Genomic DNA, 18,405 nt, shown 5'->3' with positions numbered 1-18,405 from the left:
CAAGTTCAACACTTTTTTGATTCCAAGCAACAAATGAGACAATCTTTTTTTCTAGACGTTGTCAGAAGTGAGGGCTGTTATAAAGTCTTCTAGGGCCACTTGCTAATGCAAACTGTCATTTTCCAGGAAGCTTTCTGTGAATAGAAGAAAATGTAGAACAATGAATGAGATGACATTCTTAGTAGATTTCTTATTGTTTTCACAACCTGAGAATTAGATTCACTTTGGTCTCATTGCGGTAGAAAGAGTCATAGGAAAAACTTAACTTTATACTCACGCAGGCTGAAGCTGAAATAGCAAATCCATGGCTAAAAGGCATTACGACAGGATACACAAGGTCCTGGCATGGACTCTCCTCACTGTAGGATTATTAATAATGAAGGTGTTTTGAAATAAGAAAATCACTCAGTCTCATCAATGTTCATTTCTTTAAGTTTTATAATTGAGCAGAGCATGGAGCCTAATACGTCTGTTCACCTGAAGAAGACTGGACTCGCTCAACACTCAACAACAACAGAGCGAATACATTCTTTCGGTGTGTGCTGCATTAAAGAAGCTGCATGGAAATGAATGGACGGTAACTTTGTCGTACCTCATCCTGATTTCTTATGCAATCGTTGCATAAAATCCCATTTTCAAAATTCTTCACTCAGTAGGATTTTCATTATCACCCCTTTGTCAGCCTGTGAATGTTTTCATTCGTCCAGGTCATCGTTATCCGCAAAGCAATTTCAGTCAAAAAACAACTGGACTGGTTGTTTGTCTAGGAAGACGTTTCACCTCTCATCCAAGAGGCTTCATCAGTTCACGTACGCATCTGACCAGGCTGGGACTGGTCCAACTAACTGGTGTGGAGATCCAGGTATTTAACCTCTCACAAGGCCGATGATGTCACTGACACCCTTTGTGCTCCAAGTGCCCACGCCCGTCGTTAGAGTGACAGTCGTTGGTGGGCAGTTGGTTTCGACTTCGTTAGTGCTCTATTGAGTCTGAACGACAGTCGTTGGGGTCACCCGGGCCATGTGTGAACCGTTGTCCTTTGAGGTTAGATTGTTGAATCTCCTGGGAAGGGATGAAAGGGCAGCATTGTAAATTGGAGATAAGTGGTGTCTCAGACCCCCTCCTCTGTTTAGCGATGGTTTCTGGTGTCATTTCTCAAATCTGGTGTCATTTCTCAAATCTTTTAACATGCAAGAAGTGTGAGAAGTTAGTTATCAGTTTGTTTTATCACTCACTAAGAAATATAATTTCATTTCAAAATAATGAATAATTTAGAGCTTTCATTTGTCCCAAGTGTACAGAAGATTGCCTGGGCCCCAGTCCCAAAGCTAAGTATGTCACCATAGACTGTATATAAAGATGGCTGCTTGACAGCTCCCAAAAAGTTAAGCAAAACATCTTTGTTGCCCCGCAGTGGCGGGCTGTAGTACGGGTCATAAATCCCACCCCCCTGTTAGAGGATGGGACATGGACCAAACAAAAAAATGGGGAAAGAGACATTAATAACGAATGAAGAAACGGTTTCTGTTATTTCAGTTGGTTCTGATCATGGTGATGTATGTTCAAGTGTTTGTCTTTCTAATAAGTTTTTTTTTTTTTTATTAGTGACTGTTTTCTACAATTAATTAATTCATTTATTCTATTCATGATCAAGGCCTAATTACAACTAGATAACCTCAAATTACTTGGTCAAGGTTAAAGAGGTATCGTGGTCATGTTTTAAAAAGCATTTGTGTCATTATTAAGAGAAACAAGCAGGAGACTGGAAACAAACCATGGTCTCTGACGTACATCACTGCACATCACTCCACTGAAATGTCAAGTCTAATTCTCTTAGAAGTAATTTGCATAACATACATTAAAGCATTTTTTCATTTTCCACGATCATCTGTTATTATCTACGACTTTGACTGTTTTATAAGAACTCAGTCATAGACTCAGGATCTGTCTCAGACTGCAGTAATAACACCTCTCCTCGTCTCTATGGCAACAGCAGTAATGTACATCAAATAGAATAAAGAAACACATCAGTGATGCCCAGTCCTATTAGCTGACTTTTTCTTTCCACCTCCCTGCAGCGACAAAAGGAGAAGAGCACAATTTTTCGGATGACTCAAACGCACTAGATGGATTAGATTGGGCTCAGGATGAAATCAAAAGAAAGGGAAGCAAATGCTCTGCAGCAGTGAACATATTATGTCCACATAATGTGGTTGTAAACATTAAAGTCTTTAAAAAGGTTTTCACTGAAATGCAAACGTATTATAACATGTTTTCTAAGTAGTAGTAAGTACAAAAAAAGTACATAAGTACAAAATTAGCATTATTTTTAAGCATTATCCTGCTTTGTATTCGTCTGAAAACTTTGCAGCGGGAGAGGTTCATCGGCTGCACTGCTTAAATTCTTCCAGCCAGAGATCATCAGCCTTTTTCACTGCTGACAATCTGGGCAAAACAGATTTCAAGAAGTTCCTGATGCAACAACGTGGAGTAGATTGCAAGAGCAGATCCTACATTTTCCTCAGCTGACTATATCAATTTAACAGCTTACTTCTTATTCAGTTGGTGTGAAGTGTAGCTATACTGCTAACGTCATTTATAGTTTATACTTGCATTCACCCAAGGTTTTCAGGTGCTTTAAAAGTATTTTTTGAACACTTTCCCAACTTTTTTTTGATGAATATTCTATGGTAGGCTGAAGGACAGAGTAGCTTAAAAACGTAATGATTTTCAAAACATTGAAGTGCTCTTACAAAAACTTTAAAGCAAGGAATCTCTCTGTACCTCTGTCTCTGTATCTCGAGAACCGTTTAATCTTTCTAATTCACACTTGGTGGGTGTATTGCTGGGGAAGCACGGACATGCATTGTTCAATTTGGTGCACATGCAACACCTTCAATAAAAAACAAGCGGCAGAGTGTGTGCAGAAGTGGGGGCGGGGCTTCATGACTCTGCAGTGTCAAGTATGTTGTCCACAGTGGGTTACAGTTAATTTATTAAGGAGTGGTTATGCCAGAGCAAGCTGCCAATACCTAAAATCAATACCTCCACTGAGTTCATTACCCCAGTGTTTCTGACCATGAGTAGCTGCAACATGGGTGTGTTTTTCAGGGGCGGATTTAGTGATTTGGTGGGCCCATGCGAAAGCTGTCTTTACTTTTGACCCTTTCTCTTACTGGGAATGTTGGTATTGGCAGTGGCAGAAGTGGTACTCAAAATTTTTTTTTTTTTTCTGAAGTAAAGTGAAGAGTGAAAGGAAGGCATTACCAGCACAATGTACTTACTAAACATCTGTTCATAGTGGAGCTCTCATATTTATTATAATGCTGGATAGTTTAAAGCATAACATGTAAACAGTGCATTATAATGTAAACGTTATATATGAGTAAAATCTAAACTTTCAACATAACAAGTAGCAATTCTCTGTCAGGCGAAAGTAGGTAAATTTTTTACTCTAAAGTAGAAATTATTATTATTATTATTTCAAGCTCCAGGTACAGGCCCCAGCTAGTTTCCTACTTTGCCAAATGGTTATGTCCACTCCTGTTGTGTTTTCCTCGTACACTAGAGTGCATTTCACTTGTGTTTCTGACTGAGAAGCTGTGACTTGGGTGTGTGACCCAACTATGCCATACATGTAGCAGGTGTATTGATCAGGAACCAAGAAGGCGCAGTGTGAAATTGAGCAGCAGTACCACAGGCCAAGCAAACAGGCATGTTTTGAACAGGCACTCATTATGCTAGATCAAGATGAAATGAGATTATTACTGAAATAAAAATGTATTTTAAGGCAGCACATTTTCCCCTCTTTTTCCTCATCTCCCCCAGGCTGTGTGGTCACGGTGACAGGGCGGCTAACATTCATCAGTAACAAGTCAATGGAAATCGAAGTGTTGGTAGATGCTACCTCCCTGATGGAGGCAGAGAAAGAGAAATATCGTGCTGTCTCTGCTTTCTTCACCTTCATCTCCCTGGACAAGGACAATAAGCCTCTGCCTGTCCCTCCTCTTAAGGTTGGTACATCCAGTCTCTGCTTTCTAAAGTCTGTCATTAATTTATCCAAGTATGGTGTACCATTACCTTGGTTTCTAAGTCTCTCATTTTTGTATGGTGAACAAATAGGGCCATGGATTTGTTTCTGAGGATACCTTTAAAGTCTGTACACCCTTTTCAGTTTTGTGGGAGCAGAAAAAAGATTCAATTGGAAACTTGTCCTTAAACAATTTTCTGAATAAAACACTTACATTTTTGTCCAAACAGCAAGTGTCTACTCCTCCGGGAGCCAAATTATTGAAATTTCCTCTAATATTTGCACAATTTGTATTTATTGAATGACAATAAAGCAAGTCTGAGTCTAAAAAAATACTTTTCACAGGCTTTCAAAAAATAAGTCATATATAATCAAATTACTACTTTATGTTCGCCTCAATCTCATCCATTACTTCCACTCAAATACTTAATGTTATAATTCAATTCAGTCAATTTTGCACATCAGTGTTTTTTCAGTGCATTAAATTATTTGCTGCGCTGACGCATCTGCCTTCATCACCGAGGGCTGAACGCTAATATCTCTACAGCGTCCCTGGACATCGATGTCTGGCTTAATAAGCACTTATTGTCAGGCTGTAAAGTGTGCACGTTTACCTGCTGACAGATGACACCTGCTGTTTGCTCTGGCTTGGCAGTATGTGCTGATCAAAACCCTGTTTATATGCAAACACTGTCATCAGGCCATCTGTTCAACTCAGCACAATTATTTTCTGGCGCCATTTGAAACACCCTGATTGTCTCTGTGATGATCCCTTTAAAACTTGTCCAAGTATTCTGCGAGACGAAGTCAGCTTGTCAGTGAGTGGGATTTAGACAACAGAGGCCATTAAAATAAAATCACATTCCAATCACTAAGTAAATTATATTGTGGATTGCAATTTGTTTTAACATCAAATTAATTAACATTAACCTTTATGATAATCATTATCACTCCATATTTTGTGACTCAACAAATCTCATTGGTGGCTTTGCACATTTACTGTTTAGCTGAATGGTTGTTTTACAACATGGTATGAACCCATTTCTTGATGAAGTTTGTAATGATAGCATTGACTTTGCCCAGCACAGTTCCTCCAAGTGGCATGGGTTGAGTGGTAGCTCCAGTGAAATATACACACTAAAAGCAGGCCATTATTCTCTCGAGTGCCCACTTGTACAAAATTTCCGGTCTGCAACTGGGTTAATTATTATACTTGAAGTATGTGCAGAGTACTGAGTAAGCCAAGAAAATGCATTCAAAGACCAAGCAGTAATACTTTAAAAGTGCAATCTATAGTTCCTGACCGCATGCTCCAAAAAATTGGGGGCAGCTTATCCCCTTGTGCAAGAATTACATGATTGCAGCAATGACACTGTTCAAAGTTATGTACAGTTAGACACACAATAAACCATGCAATGCCCTCTAAAACGTAACTAAATGTAAGAGACTCTTGCAATGGACGAGTCTCTGGAGAGTCTAGCTCCATCCCAGTGGAGATTACTCATTCAGCAGAGCGCACAGAGACCAACAGCCCGGCAAAGAGGAGGCACAGGCAATATGGGCATGGTTAAAAATTAACTAAATGCAGTGGGTGAGAACAAAAATATGTTATTGAAAACTAATGTGCATTGTTGTTCTCAAATGAACTGGCACAGGGCTTGATCAGCATCAGTCCCGAGCCGGCCGGGTGGATGCTCAGCAGCCTCTGCCTGATCCGACAACTGTACAGTATATGCAGACTGACAAAATACGCAGAGGGTGTTCGACAAAAAATTATGCCGGAACTGAGGATGCAGCTGATTGATAGCACTGGGGCAGTTACTTGTGATATGTGTGAACATCTGATAACCGCAAAAAAAAAGTTATATTTGTGTCACTTTGCATTACATAAACAACATAATGGGTAACAGGTCTGGTCATGGGACTTGTTCCGGCGTCGCATTATCGTGCCAACAGCTTATGGCACGGAAGAGAGTTTCTATACTGCATCTGTCTGCAGAGGGGCAGACAATGAAGGACAGTGAAATTGTCTTGTGGCAGTGAATGTACAGTTTAGGTTAGGACCACGGAGCCAGTGTAGACAGTTGGATAGATTCAAATAGTTTATCTCTTCATGTCTAGACATGGGTTTATATTAAAGGGTTTGTTACATCCCGATTTGTGACTAGGGGAACAGGGACAAACACAAAAGCAAAATGATTTAAAAATAATAATATCCCGGGGGAAAGGAGTCGAGGTCCATTTGTGTTTAAAAGGCAAGGTAAGTTTTTATTAACCTTTTTAGTAAATTAAATAATGACAAACAAAAACAGCTTCACACAGCTGCAGAAAAAACACATCCAGCTTAACACAGCTGTAGAAAAACACACGGCGTCCGCCACCAATGCCACTTCTCAGAATGATGAGGGTGAGGGAGTCAGAGAGAGCGAGAGCAGATCCCCTCCTCCTTTTAAGGCCCTGCTGATTGGCTGGAACCGATGTCAGGTGGGGAAAGGCGGGACCTACATCCGGGGAGCACAAAGAAAAACAACAACCCAAAAACAAGTAACCCTCACAGCCGTAACACCCCCTCCCATATAAGCAAACTAAAAAGTTTGCCAACGCTACAACGCTTAACACATCTTACTCACAAGATAAAAACCACACCGTACTCACACATACACATCTCGGCCATGAGACAAGGCATCAGCCACCACATTATCCTTCTCCCTCTTGTGCTGGATCAGCAAGTTGTAGCCTTGGACCAGCAGAGCCCAGGGCATCAGCCTGTGGATATGATTGTACATTCGGGCCAGGAAAACAAGAGGGTTACGGTCAGTGTACACAATAACCAGAGACACGGTTGAACTGAGATACACATGAAAATGCTGGAGAGCCAGGAGCATTGCAAGGGTCTCCTTTTCCTGGTCAGAGGCAGAGTCCTTCTGTTTCTTCTTCTTGGAAGTCTTTTTACTTTTGTTCCCCAAGACTGAATCAGAGCTTTCAGACTTCCTCTTGCGTTTGGGCGCTTTGTTTGAATTATCTGTATCCTTTATGGATGTGTTGTTTAGCACTTTTCTTCTTTTTAGCACTTGTGCTTCCCTGTTCCTCATCTGTGCTGTGGCCTGCTGCAGCTTTCTACAGCAGTATGTTAGGAACTTCATCTGAGTTAGAGTCCACCGGCTTCTTCTCTGAATCGCTGTTCTTCTCCCCATCCTCTTTTTTGGTGTCACTGGGTTTTTTGGAGGATTTGGCTTTCCTCTTAGTATCTCCCCCGGACTCTAAATCAGAAGACTCTTTCTTGCATATTCTCAGCCTCCTTCCTCAAGGGAGTGGTCTTCACTCTACTAGAGCGATGGCTCTAGTAGAGCCTCGCACTCAAGGACGGTTTTAGTGGATTGGAAGCAATTCCCTGCTTTCTTTTCAAACTCGAGCAATCTGCAACAATGTGGCCCATTTTATGGCAAAAGAAGTTTTTCTGTCTGCGGTCGTCTAACCACGGGCTCCACAGAATCCGTAACAGCGACACAGGGATGGAGCTAGACTCTCCGGAAACCGTTGCAACAGTCTCTTAAATGCAGAAACTCAGTTTGAGTCTCCGGGATGCTGCATCTGTGCAGACAGCTCTACTTCTTTGTCCTCTCATTTTTGACCGAGGGCAGAATGGAAATTACAGTGACACTACTACCTCTTTAGGTACAAGGGGTATTACAAGACAGGACGAGCTGTCGGGCTCTTTGACACTACATCAAAACTGTTAGTACTCCACATTCTGACGATAATAGTAGTTTTTTTTAATGTTTTTTTGACCATATTTTACACAATGTACCTTTAAAGGTATAATATGTGGTAAGTATTGCTTACTTGAAGCATTGATGGTCAAGCGAAGCTAGAGACTGTGCGAAGAGAGCAAGCGCCATAGAGCAAAGCAGTGAATCAGAGGAATAAAACGTTATTTTCTGATTGTTTCACAGCGGTTACGTTCAAAGCACAAATAAATACACATACAGACCCCCAAAGAGCCCTGCTAGAAGGTCTGTCGGATTATGATTAAATGCAGAGCTTTATTGTGTGTATGTGTGTGTTGCCTAAACAGACACACTGCATTGTGTGTCAGTATGTGCCGCTGAAGGGGAGAGGCGTTGCAAAGCGGCGGTTGGAAAACAAAGGGCTTACCCTGTAAGTCAACAGAAAATCCAGGCAGAGGGCAGTGTTTGTGACTTGTTGGTGTTTTAAAGGGTTAGGAAATAACCAAACTCACTGATCGAGGCAATGGCAGACCAGCAATTCCTGTATTCTGACCTCACCTGTGCTTACAAGAGCCCAGATAATGGCTTCAGTACTGTAGGTACACTGAATATGGTTAAAATCTTCGTACCACTCCACCCCACTTCCATAAATGTGAACTACCCTGGAACCAACATAATGAACCAAAGCATGGAGAAATAAATCATATATTATGTATACTACTAAGTGCTGTCCTACTCAATCTAAGCTCTTCAGAGAAAAGTGTTCCATAACAGCATGTCCTGCTGTGTTTCATGTAACACAAGCGTCTAATAAGAAATTTCCAGGAAGAAAGCCAAGCTTGGCAGTGTGGATGAGAAAGAAGCATGGAAAAGTGCTGTTATAGGTGTACTGTCATGCCGCCAAATGCTGCATTGACCCCTCTTACCATAAACATTCACACACACACTTAAAAGTGCAGCGTCATCCTTTAACACCATGACACATCTATTTGAAAACAGACTCCTCTCTTTCTGCCTCTGCCAGACACAAATGTGCATCAAATGTGCGTCTCTACTGGTCGGCCTTTTCAAAAGCGCCTGTCGGTCTCCCCATTTCCATTACAGAAAAACCTGCATTGGGTTTGCTACAATGTCAGTCTACCTCCATGTATTCATTACCAGGTTTTCTGTGTCACACCAGCTTTTGTTTTAATGGCAGGGAATTGCAGCGATATTTGGAGTCACTGTAATTTCTCTGTTCATCTCGATTTTATGAAACGAGAAGCTAAAAGAATCTCTTGGTGATTTTAATAATTCATCCTCAACGTTATAAATGGAAATCTAATTTGAGGCAGGGCTGCCAGGACTCTGATGTAGCATGTCAGATAAACAAGGGCAGGAATAGAGACATTTGTGTATGCATGAACATGTTGAGTGGAAGTGCAACAGACAGACTGTGTGTGTTTGTACGTGAAACAATGACAAATAAATCTCTAAAGCATGTAGTTATGTTTGTGACAGAGTGGGCTTTGCGTGTGGAGGTGCACGTGCTTGACCAGATCACTGAGCACAAATGCGTGTGTGTTTATTTAAATTAGCGAGAGAAGGCTCAATCAGGGCTATTTCTGGCTTTATCACTATTTACAGAGGCCTTAACCATGAGATGAGACTGACTCAAAAAAAGGGAGTGTCCCTCCAAACTCTATTGATGCCTCTAAACCTATTCATAGATGTCAGTCCCTTGGTGTATAACAGTCAGGCAGGAAACAAGGTTTAACACGTCAGTCCAATTAACACCTGAAGATTGGACTGTGAGGGATGGAAATGCAATGATGACATAATTAGCCTAGTAAGCCAGATAATGCAAAGTTGAACAAAGCACCACCAACATTTGGCCACCCTGTCCTTCTCTTTCTGATCCTTTCAAAAAGGAACAATTAAAAAAAATAGCATTCAGACCACAGTGTCAGGCGAATTGGATATTGTAAAAAAACGAAACAAAATAAAGCAGCCAAAAACCAAACCAGCACCAATACGTTTAATAAGATAAACTATAACGCTAAGTCTAATTGTGGATAAGATTAGGTATTAACGTTAACACCCTAAGTCATGCTGTATGTAAATGAGATACAGAGGTATATCGGTAACTGTGACATCCTACCGACTGCCTGGAATCACCGCATGTTATCAATGTATGCATATAAAGCTACGACACAAGCCGAACGCCAACTGATGTTCTGGGCTCCTCGTCGTCTTGTGTGAGGCGCTCCCTCTTTATCCTTCAGATGAAGTCCTCAACCAGGAACTGCAACCATCCCTCGCCATGGCTAGCCTCTTCCTGAGTTAGCATGTTGTCAGTTGGCGTTAGCCCGTCCGTGCTAGCTTCAGGCTCCTCTGATAGCGCTTCTGGCTCTGTCTTTCTCTGGTCTTCACCTCAGTTTTTAGCTCAATATTTCAACATTACCAGGAATAAAAGTAGATTAACTAATGTTTAAGACTTAAATAGTGCGGTCTTTATATTAGAAAAAGACAAGACACCTTTAGTGATGTAATAATATTTGCACATTAAGGCATAATTTGAGTCTTCTCCCCTTCCTCTTTAAATTATGTATATTGTTCCTGAATATCTTATCTTTCTTTCACTGATTCCTGTTCAACTGAAACATAAAAACACCTTCATGTCAAACCTTTGCTAATGAAATTTTCATGACATTGTGGCAGATTTTGCTCCGGTTGTGATCTATAAATAGCTAGATCGGAAAGACAGTTTCTGCTATTTTTGACTGCAGGTGCTTTCCCCCCATTCTCTCATCCTCGCTTTCTCTTCAGTGAGCCTGCTGCGTTTACTATTTTTAGATTTTCCTGTTTTAGCTCAGCAGGGGGTTAGGGACTCGGTGTGTGTGGGGTTGTAGATGGGCTGTCACCAACGAAGCACTCTGTGGGTATTGCTGAAATGGGTAAAGAGGACAGCATGAGCAGAAGGGATGCCTCTCTGCAGCAGTACCCTTGAAAATTACTGGAATAATATATGTTGCACACTGGGCCAGAATAGAAATAATCGAAAAATACCTAGAAACACCTTTGACCCCCGTATGTATTTCTAATTCTGTATTTTGGATGTGGTTGTGGCAGAGGCAGAGGCCGAGTGTGAATGTGTGTTGTATGAATGTAAAGGTTGTTGTTGCTCATAAATTGTGTGCACATACTCTGCAGTGGCATACATATTAAAATACAGTTAACAAGTAAATTATTTTTTTGTGAACATGCAGAAGGCTTGGTCCTTCTCTTTCTCTTTACTCTCCCTTCTTGTTAAATGGTTCATCAAATCTCTCCTTCCTGCCTTTTACTCCATCTCTCCCTTCATCTGCCACTCTTTCTGCCTCTATTCATTTTTTCTATCTCCCTCCCATTCCTTCCATCCCTCCTCTACCCTCTTTTCTTCTACTCCCCCTCCTTCCTTCCCCTCCATCTCCCTCCCTCCTCACTGGCAGAGACTCAGCTGGCCTCCTGTGACACAAAAACAAGCCCGGTTGTCATGGCAGCCTCCTGTAGTCCACATGAAGTGATGAACATTTATTTTTAGATGCCTCCCATTCAAGACAATCACCAACGGGTTAACGGGTCCATTTGTGCCAGAGTTTCAGATATTTCTGTTTCTGTGGTAATCCAAGGCACGACACACAGAACATACCGACATTTGTTGTTATTGCGTCTCAGTCCATGAATATATAAAGGATGGTTAATTATGAATATCAGACGTTTTTGATATAACTTATTCATGAACATGCATAGAAGTGTATAATGTTCTATGCATAGCCAAAATTTAATTACAGGTCTCAGTCAATTTTGGTCAAATTTTGTAAAGAAACACTACATGGCATTCATCTGTTTGTATCTTTGTCAACAATACACATTCATAGAGCAAATTATGCAGTTCTAAGTCCATTTTTAATTTCCTACATGTCTGAAAGTGAGCTTTAGCAGTCCAAGGGTAGGAGCAGGAAGGGTTACTTTTAATTACATTCATAACAGAAAGTTTGAACCAAGTATACTTCTCAATTTCATCGGTATTATTTGTAATTTAAAGCCTTTAAGCAAAAACTATGATTGCAATCCATCCATTTCTGAAAATCAACTCTGGACTTTAAACTTGCTTGAGCTGGGCCTAGCTCATTGAATATTTTTTACTCCAAGAGTTGCCAGGGTCCTGCAAGATGGTCCATAGTTAGAAACGTGATACGTCAAAGACAAACAGAATCTAGTACAAACTTTCACTCAAAACATAATTGAGAATGCAGTTTTGTTGGATGGGAAAGTTATTTTTAGGAGGCATGGCTGCTAAAAGGTCATCCTTTGTGTATCTCTTTCTCTATTTCTCTGTCACACATAAACATACAATATACGGTAGGTTAGCATCCAGACTCATACTGACCCAGATGGCTGTTCCTTTTCTAGAGCCACTTGCCTGCAGCTAAGTGGTACTTGTGAGACACTGGCATTTGGCAGTGCCACTAATGCCTTGTGCCGTGCCAACAATACTGAACCCCTCTGGCATTGTCCGAGCTGTCCCTTTTGCAAGCCTTGCCTTGTAATTTGTCACATTACATTCAATGTTCCACTTAATAGACGACCAGCATGCCAGGTAAAAAATATGTTTTTCTTAGCCGATTTACCTGATTAGCAAAGGCTTTGAGGTCTGACATGGTCTCTGTTGCATTGGATTACATTTAAATTGATAATTTTCCCATGTGTATGCATGCTAACATAAATGCTAAATGCATATTGAGAGCAATTTTGCATGTTGATGTTAGCATTACTACTATGTACTACCTACAGTCTGACAGAGCCACTGACATTGCAGTAGACTAGTGTACTGTTGTTCAAAGAGGAGTCATTGTGTTTTACTCAACCTGGGCCGACATTCTTGCCATGTGTGAACCGTTTCACACACAATCGTGTTGGTTCCAAGGAAATTTCGCACAATACATGCAAAGTAATGCACATGAACTTTGAAGTTGAAGACACTATAAAATAAACTTACTTTTTGCAGGATTGATAGGTTCTGCATCAGAGGGTCACCAGTAGTAATTGATGACCCTGTGTAATCATAGTTATTAGACAGGAGCCACTGTGGTAATAACAATTACGTAGGGACGCCAAAAGGACATTTTGAGATTCTGAATGTGAGATTCAAATAATGTGCACACATAGAAACATATATTATGGTTCACTTAGAACATCATCTACTTTTACTGTAAAAGAGTGAAGAAGCCATTCTAAAACTTAAACATTATTAATATTATTAAAAGAAACATTTAATTTTTATTATGTTTAAGCCAGCATTAGACATTGTAGAGACAGATGATCTTGTAATGCAAGTCAATCGGTTGTTTCCCACTGATAACCTGAAGGACTTTCTTGGAATTCAAACACTAACTGTGACATCTGGGTCATTAGTTTTGTTTGGCCCGGGGAGATAAGACTGATATCATTTCTACCCAGGTGACAGCAGCAAAATAGCACCTGGAAGTATCTTCTGGAGAGTGAAAATGCTTTTTATGACAAGAAACAGCACCATAACCGAGGAGTGTAGGGTAAATGTCACATGTCAATAATATTTAAATTATAACAGACTACTAATTCCACTGTATCAGTATTGGCCACACATGTCAGTCTCATATTTTCTCTCATCTATTTCCTTTGCTTTGGACAGAAACTTTAGGACCACACCCCATACTGTTATTAACTGTCAGGCTTCATTAGCAGTAGTCAGGTGTACAGTTCCTTTTAATTAGTGAGTTCATTGAAATACCTCAAGCTTTAGCTGATTGTGCTTTTAAAATTGTAATTTTAAAAGTCTTTAGGGGCCTGAGTGACAGAGAGGGGGAGGGGTATGAGCTATTTAAAAGAGAGAATCTGTTAGAATAAAGGGTTCAAACAGACTGAGGCAGTGTATGTATTTGTTTGTATATGGGTCACATCTCGTTGTTGCTGTGCAAGCTCTTTATGCATTGATTTGCATCCCTAAAACTCTTTGGGACACATGCACGCACACACATATACATACACACACGACACACACACACACACACACACACACACACACACACACACACACAGAGGCAAATGTTAAAATACTTGCGTTTTACCCACGTTTTGTTACCCGGTGACACCTTGCATTGAATAGTTGTTATTCTTTGGGGACTGCAGAGAGAAGCAAAATACCAATAACCATTTTAACATTGTTACTTTTCACAGATTTTACTGGTCAAAAGCTGTGGTTTCAGGGCAGCAGTGCAGGCTGTCTGAACTATTTTGCGGCTTGTAATGAAAATCGTTTTAAATCAGTGTTGTTGTGTTAAATGATTGATGTCTTTGGTACGTGCAGTTGCTGTTATGAAGTGGATTATTTATAAAGCTCTGTTTGGAGTCAGGGTCCCAAATCACCTTGTCTGGGCTTATTTCAATAATACCGTAATGAAATAAGCCCCGAGAGTAATGACTCTCTCCCTGTACTTTTTTCTGCTTGCAATTGGAAACGTTAACTGACTAACCTAATATTTCTGTCTAATTAGAGACAGGGGATTATAAGGACTCAAAACCACTTAAATATATTACATTAGTATTTGTCCTATGTGAACATAGGAGCAACACTTTTTTTTTGTTTTAGAAAATGGCTTCCCCCCAACAACACTGAAAAAAAAAGATATCCCTTTTGGTATGTGGAAGGCCTACACAAACGTGTTATCCCTTTTCATATCCATGAATTTGCTGCATGACTGTACACAATCAGTAACTCTGACACACAAGAACACGACTCAATTATTTTCATGTTCACAGATTTGAAGCAAGGAAATTAATATTTAGAAAAATAGTTTTCAGCATTTCTGTTCATGTAAATGTTTGGAAAATGCTAGAGCTGTGGTGAGGTCTCCCTCTTTCTTTCTTTTTTTTTGAAAGTCAATGAACTGGAATTATCCATTACTTTCAGTCGAATGGCAGAAGCAAAATTGACTGAGCCGTATGTTGTTATATAACCAGCATACAACAAACACACAAATAGTACATCTGTATGCTCCTGAACCTGCTCTACTCAGATAAATAGGCCCACTGGTGTTGTTTGTAGTTTAGCGTCACAATTTTAATAGTCTCATCATATTTGAGTGGTGACCCCTGGGCTTGTCCCTGGCACGAGGTTTTGTTATATCTGTTACCACCCTGCTTTTTCCGTAAAGTTAAGACGCCATCTGTCAGCTTTGCACCCTTGAGTGCTGTTGAGTGGCGGGTGCTCTTGAATCTGCCAACCACCTGGTGTGTGAGCTGCAAAGAGCCCCTACCTCATGGTGATGATGCTTGTATTCACATGTACAGTTTGACATACACAACTATAATAATACTAATTATGCAATATATGTGTACGTGCCTACATACAGAACATTCCCCTGCTCCCTAAGAATAGTGCAGATGAGGCAGTGGGAAGGCGGGCAGCCCCTTAAATGTGAGTGTTGACAGTGTCACCGGTGGTGGTTTTGTTGTTTAAGTTACAAGGTTGCTAGACATTCTAATTAAACTGTGCAGACTAGCAAGCTTCCTCCCACGAATCACCGGCCAAACTGAGCTAAATGAAGCAGAAAAGGAAGATTTGTTCTTCACGGGCTTGAAAGGGATAGCAGCTGTAAATGCAGGGTGTGATGGTGCAATCAGTATTTAAAAGTGTTATACCAATACATTTTGTATGTGGAATGCTAAAACTGATCGATTATATGCATATGATGCTCTGTTATTGAAAGAAATAATGGTGCTACAGTACAGTACAATGGTACAGCTGAAAGCATTTTAAGATTCATTCAGCTGGGAGCTATGAATATCCATTTTCAGGGAAATCTGCAAATTAGTTTGTGTAACCTTATCATGTCAAGATGGATTTAGCTGTTGGTGGCAATCAATGAAAAGCCAACAGTCACCGAAAATCATAGGAATGTTCCTTTAGGCAACCTTGCAACCCATCGGACTCTTGGAAGATAAGCCAATGATATAAAAGAGAGATTCAAATAAAATACATAATTGGTCTAATGACAATTTAGCCGCTGGTGGCCAATGTTTCTGGGGTCCTTGTGTAGCTAGCGGCCAAGACTTCGTCTTCTGTGCACCGGGTCCAATTAGCAACTTGTGACACAAGAACAGAGTTGGAGTTGAAAAGATACCTACATATGAATGCAGAACTTTTATTTAAGCTAAATCATCATCAGACGACAGCCGATGGGTTCCCGAGATTATATTTCGGCCAATGTTTTCCAGCTCTTTTGCTCTCCACACGGACTGTTTGCCTGCCTGCAACCAAAGCCAGCTCAAACAAGATTGGTCAATACTACTTAGGCTACAAACACACTACAAATGGCAGAGGCCCTACAATAAAGTAAATGGAGATAGTAAATCAAAAGATTAGGAATCAATATAAAGAAGATATTGAGGTGAGATGGAAGATGATACAGAAAACTATATACTATTACAAAGCAAACAGTGTGCCAGGTGCAAACACTCTGTGTTTCGATCATTCATTCTGAAATTCATTAAAGAGATTAATGGCATTTACAAAATCACAGACTGGTAAATTAGATCAGAGTCTTTAAGTAACATCAGAGTTAACAGATAGATGATACTTTAGGTTATTTTATTTTTTATTTTTTTTTATTTTAAATTGTATGCAATCTAGTATGCAGTTGTGCTGAATGTTATATCTCATGACCAAAGAACAGGACTCAAGGACAGATTGCCTGACTGACTTCACAACCCTCAAGCCTTGCTGCCGGAATTGCACAAATATAACATTTTCTGTTAGGACACAGACACATGCTCTGTGTTGTTTAACATGTTGCTTAAATGCCTTGAAAAGCATGCAGTCAAAGGAATTAGAAACATGTCGACGCATTCTTCTTCATCCTCTAATGCAGAGCTTCTCCAAGTTTCAATCATTCATTCTGTATTTCATTAAAAAGATGAATGGCATTTAAAACAGCACAGACTGATAAATTAGATCACAGCTCCATGCCCACGGTTAATGCAACGACAGCAGGGGAAACATTCCAGTGCACAATGTGTAAATGATTAATGTGTCTGAAAACAAATCTTTTGTCTTTTTTTGTGTTTTCTTCAGATTGACGGAGAGGAGGAGCAGAGACGCTTCGAAGAAGGCAATGCACGATACCTCCAGAATAAAGCGAAGAGACTTGCAGATAAAGAGCGCCTGCAATGACGGCGTTGCTCACCAGAGTTAAACGCCTGTAACAGCAGGACATCAACCTTACCCAAAACATACAGTATGAAGGAAATGTTCTGTACATGTAGCCTCTTGTTAAACCTGAACCTGTGACGATTGTTTTCACATGTTGCTGTATATGTATTTAAAAGTAAGAGTACATATTTTATTTTGAGGATATTTTTATTCATGTATGAAGACTATTTATGATCACTGTCAGTGCAAAGTGAAAGTCTGCCTCTAGAAGTAAGAGTAGTATTTTATTCTAAGAAGATTTTTAATGAAGACTTCATGATGAGTGTCAGTGCAGAGCGATAGTCTGAGCGTAATGAAAATGATGAATAAGTGAGTGAATAATAATGAATAAAAGATCCAAGCGTGAGTCTGGGGCTCTCGCCTCGTGTCCTTGCTAGTTTGATGATGATGATGTCATTGTCTTGGGCATGCCTTGGCAGAGAGGGCACACGCTATCCATCTTTTCAGCACTGTGTCTTTCACAGAGAAATCAGGGGAGCTCTGGGGCTTTGACTCAACTCGCATCTCTCCCACGCCCGCCCTTCCCCCTTCTCTCCTCCTCCTCCTCCTCTGCCTGTCTGTCACACTGGGACTCCGGCGTTTTTGCTCTGCCTTAACATGCTCTCCTTTCCCTCTCTACTTAACGTCATGGCCTCATCTGTCTCTATTTTCTTGCAATGTCACTTTCTTCCTCCTCTCATTCACTCTATTTGACCCTCTGTCTCCCCCCGAGTCTTCTCACTGTCTCACTCCCTTTGTCTCCACGTGAGATGTGAGGATTTACAACTAGAGAGGAAATGTGTCTGTATGAGCATCTTTCTCATATCACCTGTACATGTGTGCACAAAAAAAAAGATTATAAAGATAAATCGAGGCCAGCGGCAGCCAGTGAGAAATCAATATCCATATGGCCATGCAGGGATTGAAAAACTGTAAATAATAAACTGGAATAAAAATTCCTCTTCAAATGTTTAGCAGAATTGTTTTTACATTTGGGTATTTAAAATATATTTAGACTTCATAAGGGTAGGTGGGCTGCAATCCTGTGCAACGGATGGCAAAAAAAATCCAGATCAAAACCACAGGGAAATTCAAAGATTAAAGCCCAGTGAGCAAGCCCTATGAAGAACAGAGAGACACATGGGTCTGAACCTCAGCGTAACACCTTTTTGTTTGGACCTTTGTTCCTCCTCATACTGTTTTTCTTAAACGCACAGAGAGACTGATTTGTCATTGGATCTTGAAGGTTATTGTTTTTTCCATCGGTCCCTCCAGCACAGTGTGTGTGCTTTTCATTTCCCCCCAGTGAAAATAAAGTTAGGCTCAAGCTGCACCGGGGGATATATCTATTTTTAACCCCAGCGAAGTCGAGGCATCTTGTGGAAAGGAGGGGAAAA

The 18,405-nt window shown here is 40.5% G+C and overlaps 1 protein-coding gene across 3 annotated transcripts in view; it reads left to right on the top strand.

Annotated features, from left to right (window-relative positions):
* Positions 1 to 17,847, top strand: part of acot7 (acyl-CoA thioesterase 7) — a 61,392-nt gene extending 43,545 nt beyond the window's left edge. For all 3 annotated transcript variants that reach the window (XM_083919682.1, XM_083919681.1, XM_083919680.1), the window contains 2 exons: positions 3,829 to 4,013; positions 16,892 to 17,847. In XM_083919682.1, the coding sequence (XP_083775808.1) occupies positions 3,829 to 4,013; positions 16,892 to 16,990 (284 nt within the window). In that variant the 3' untranslated portion in view covers positions 16,991 to 17,847. The remainder of the gene's footprint in view (positions 1 to 3,828; positions 4,014 to 16,891) is intronic.
* Positions 17,848 to 18,405: the final 558 nt, after the last annotated feature.

Source organism: Echiichthys vipera, assembly GCF_963691815.1.
Source record: "Echiichthys vipera genome assembly, chromosome: 9".
Classification (NCBI taxonomy): Eukaryota; Metazoa; Chordata; class Actinopteri; order Perciformes; family Trachinidae; genus Echiichthys; species Echiichthys vipera.
The sequence above is the reverse complement of the archived record's forward strand: the minus strand, read 5'-3'. Positions and strand labels throughout refer to the sequence as shown.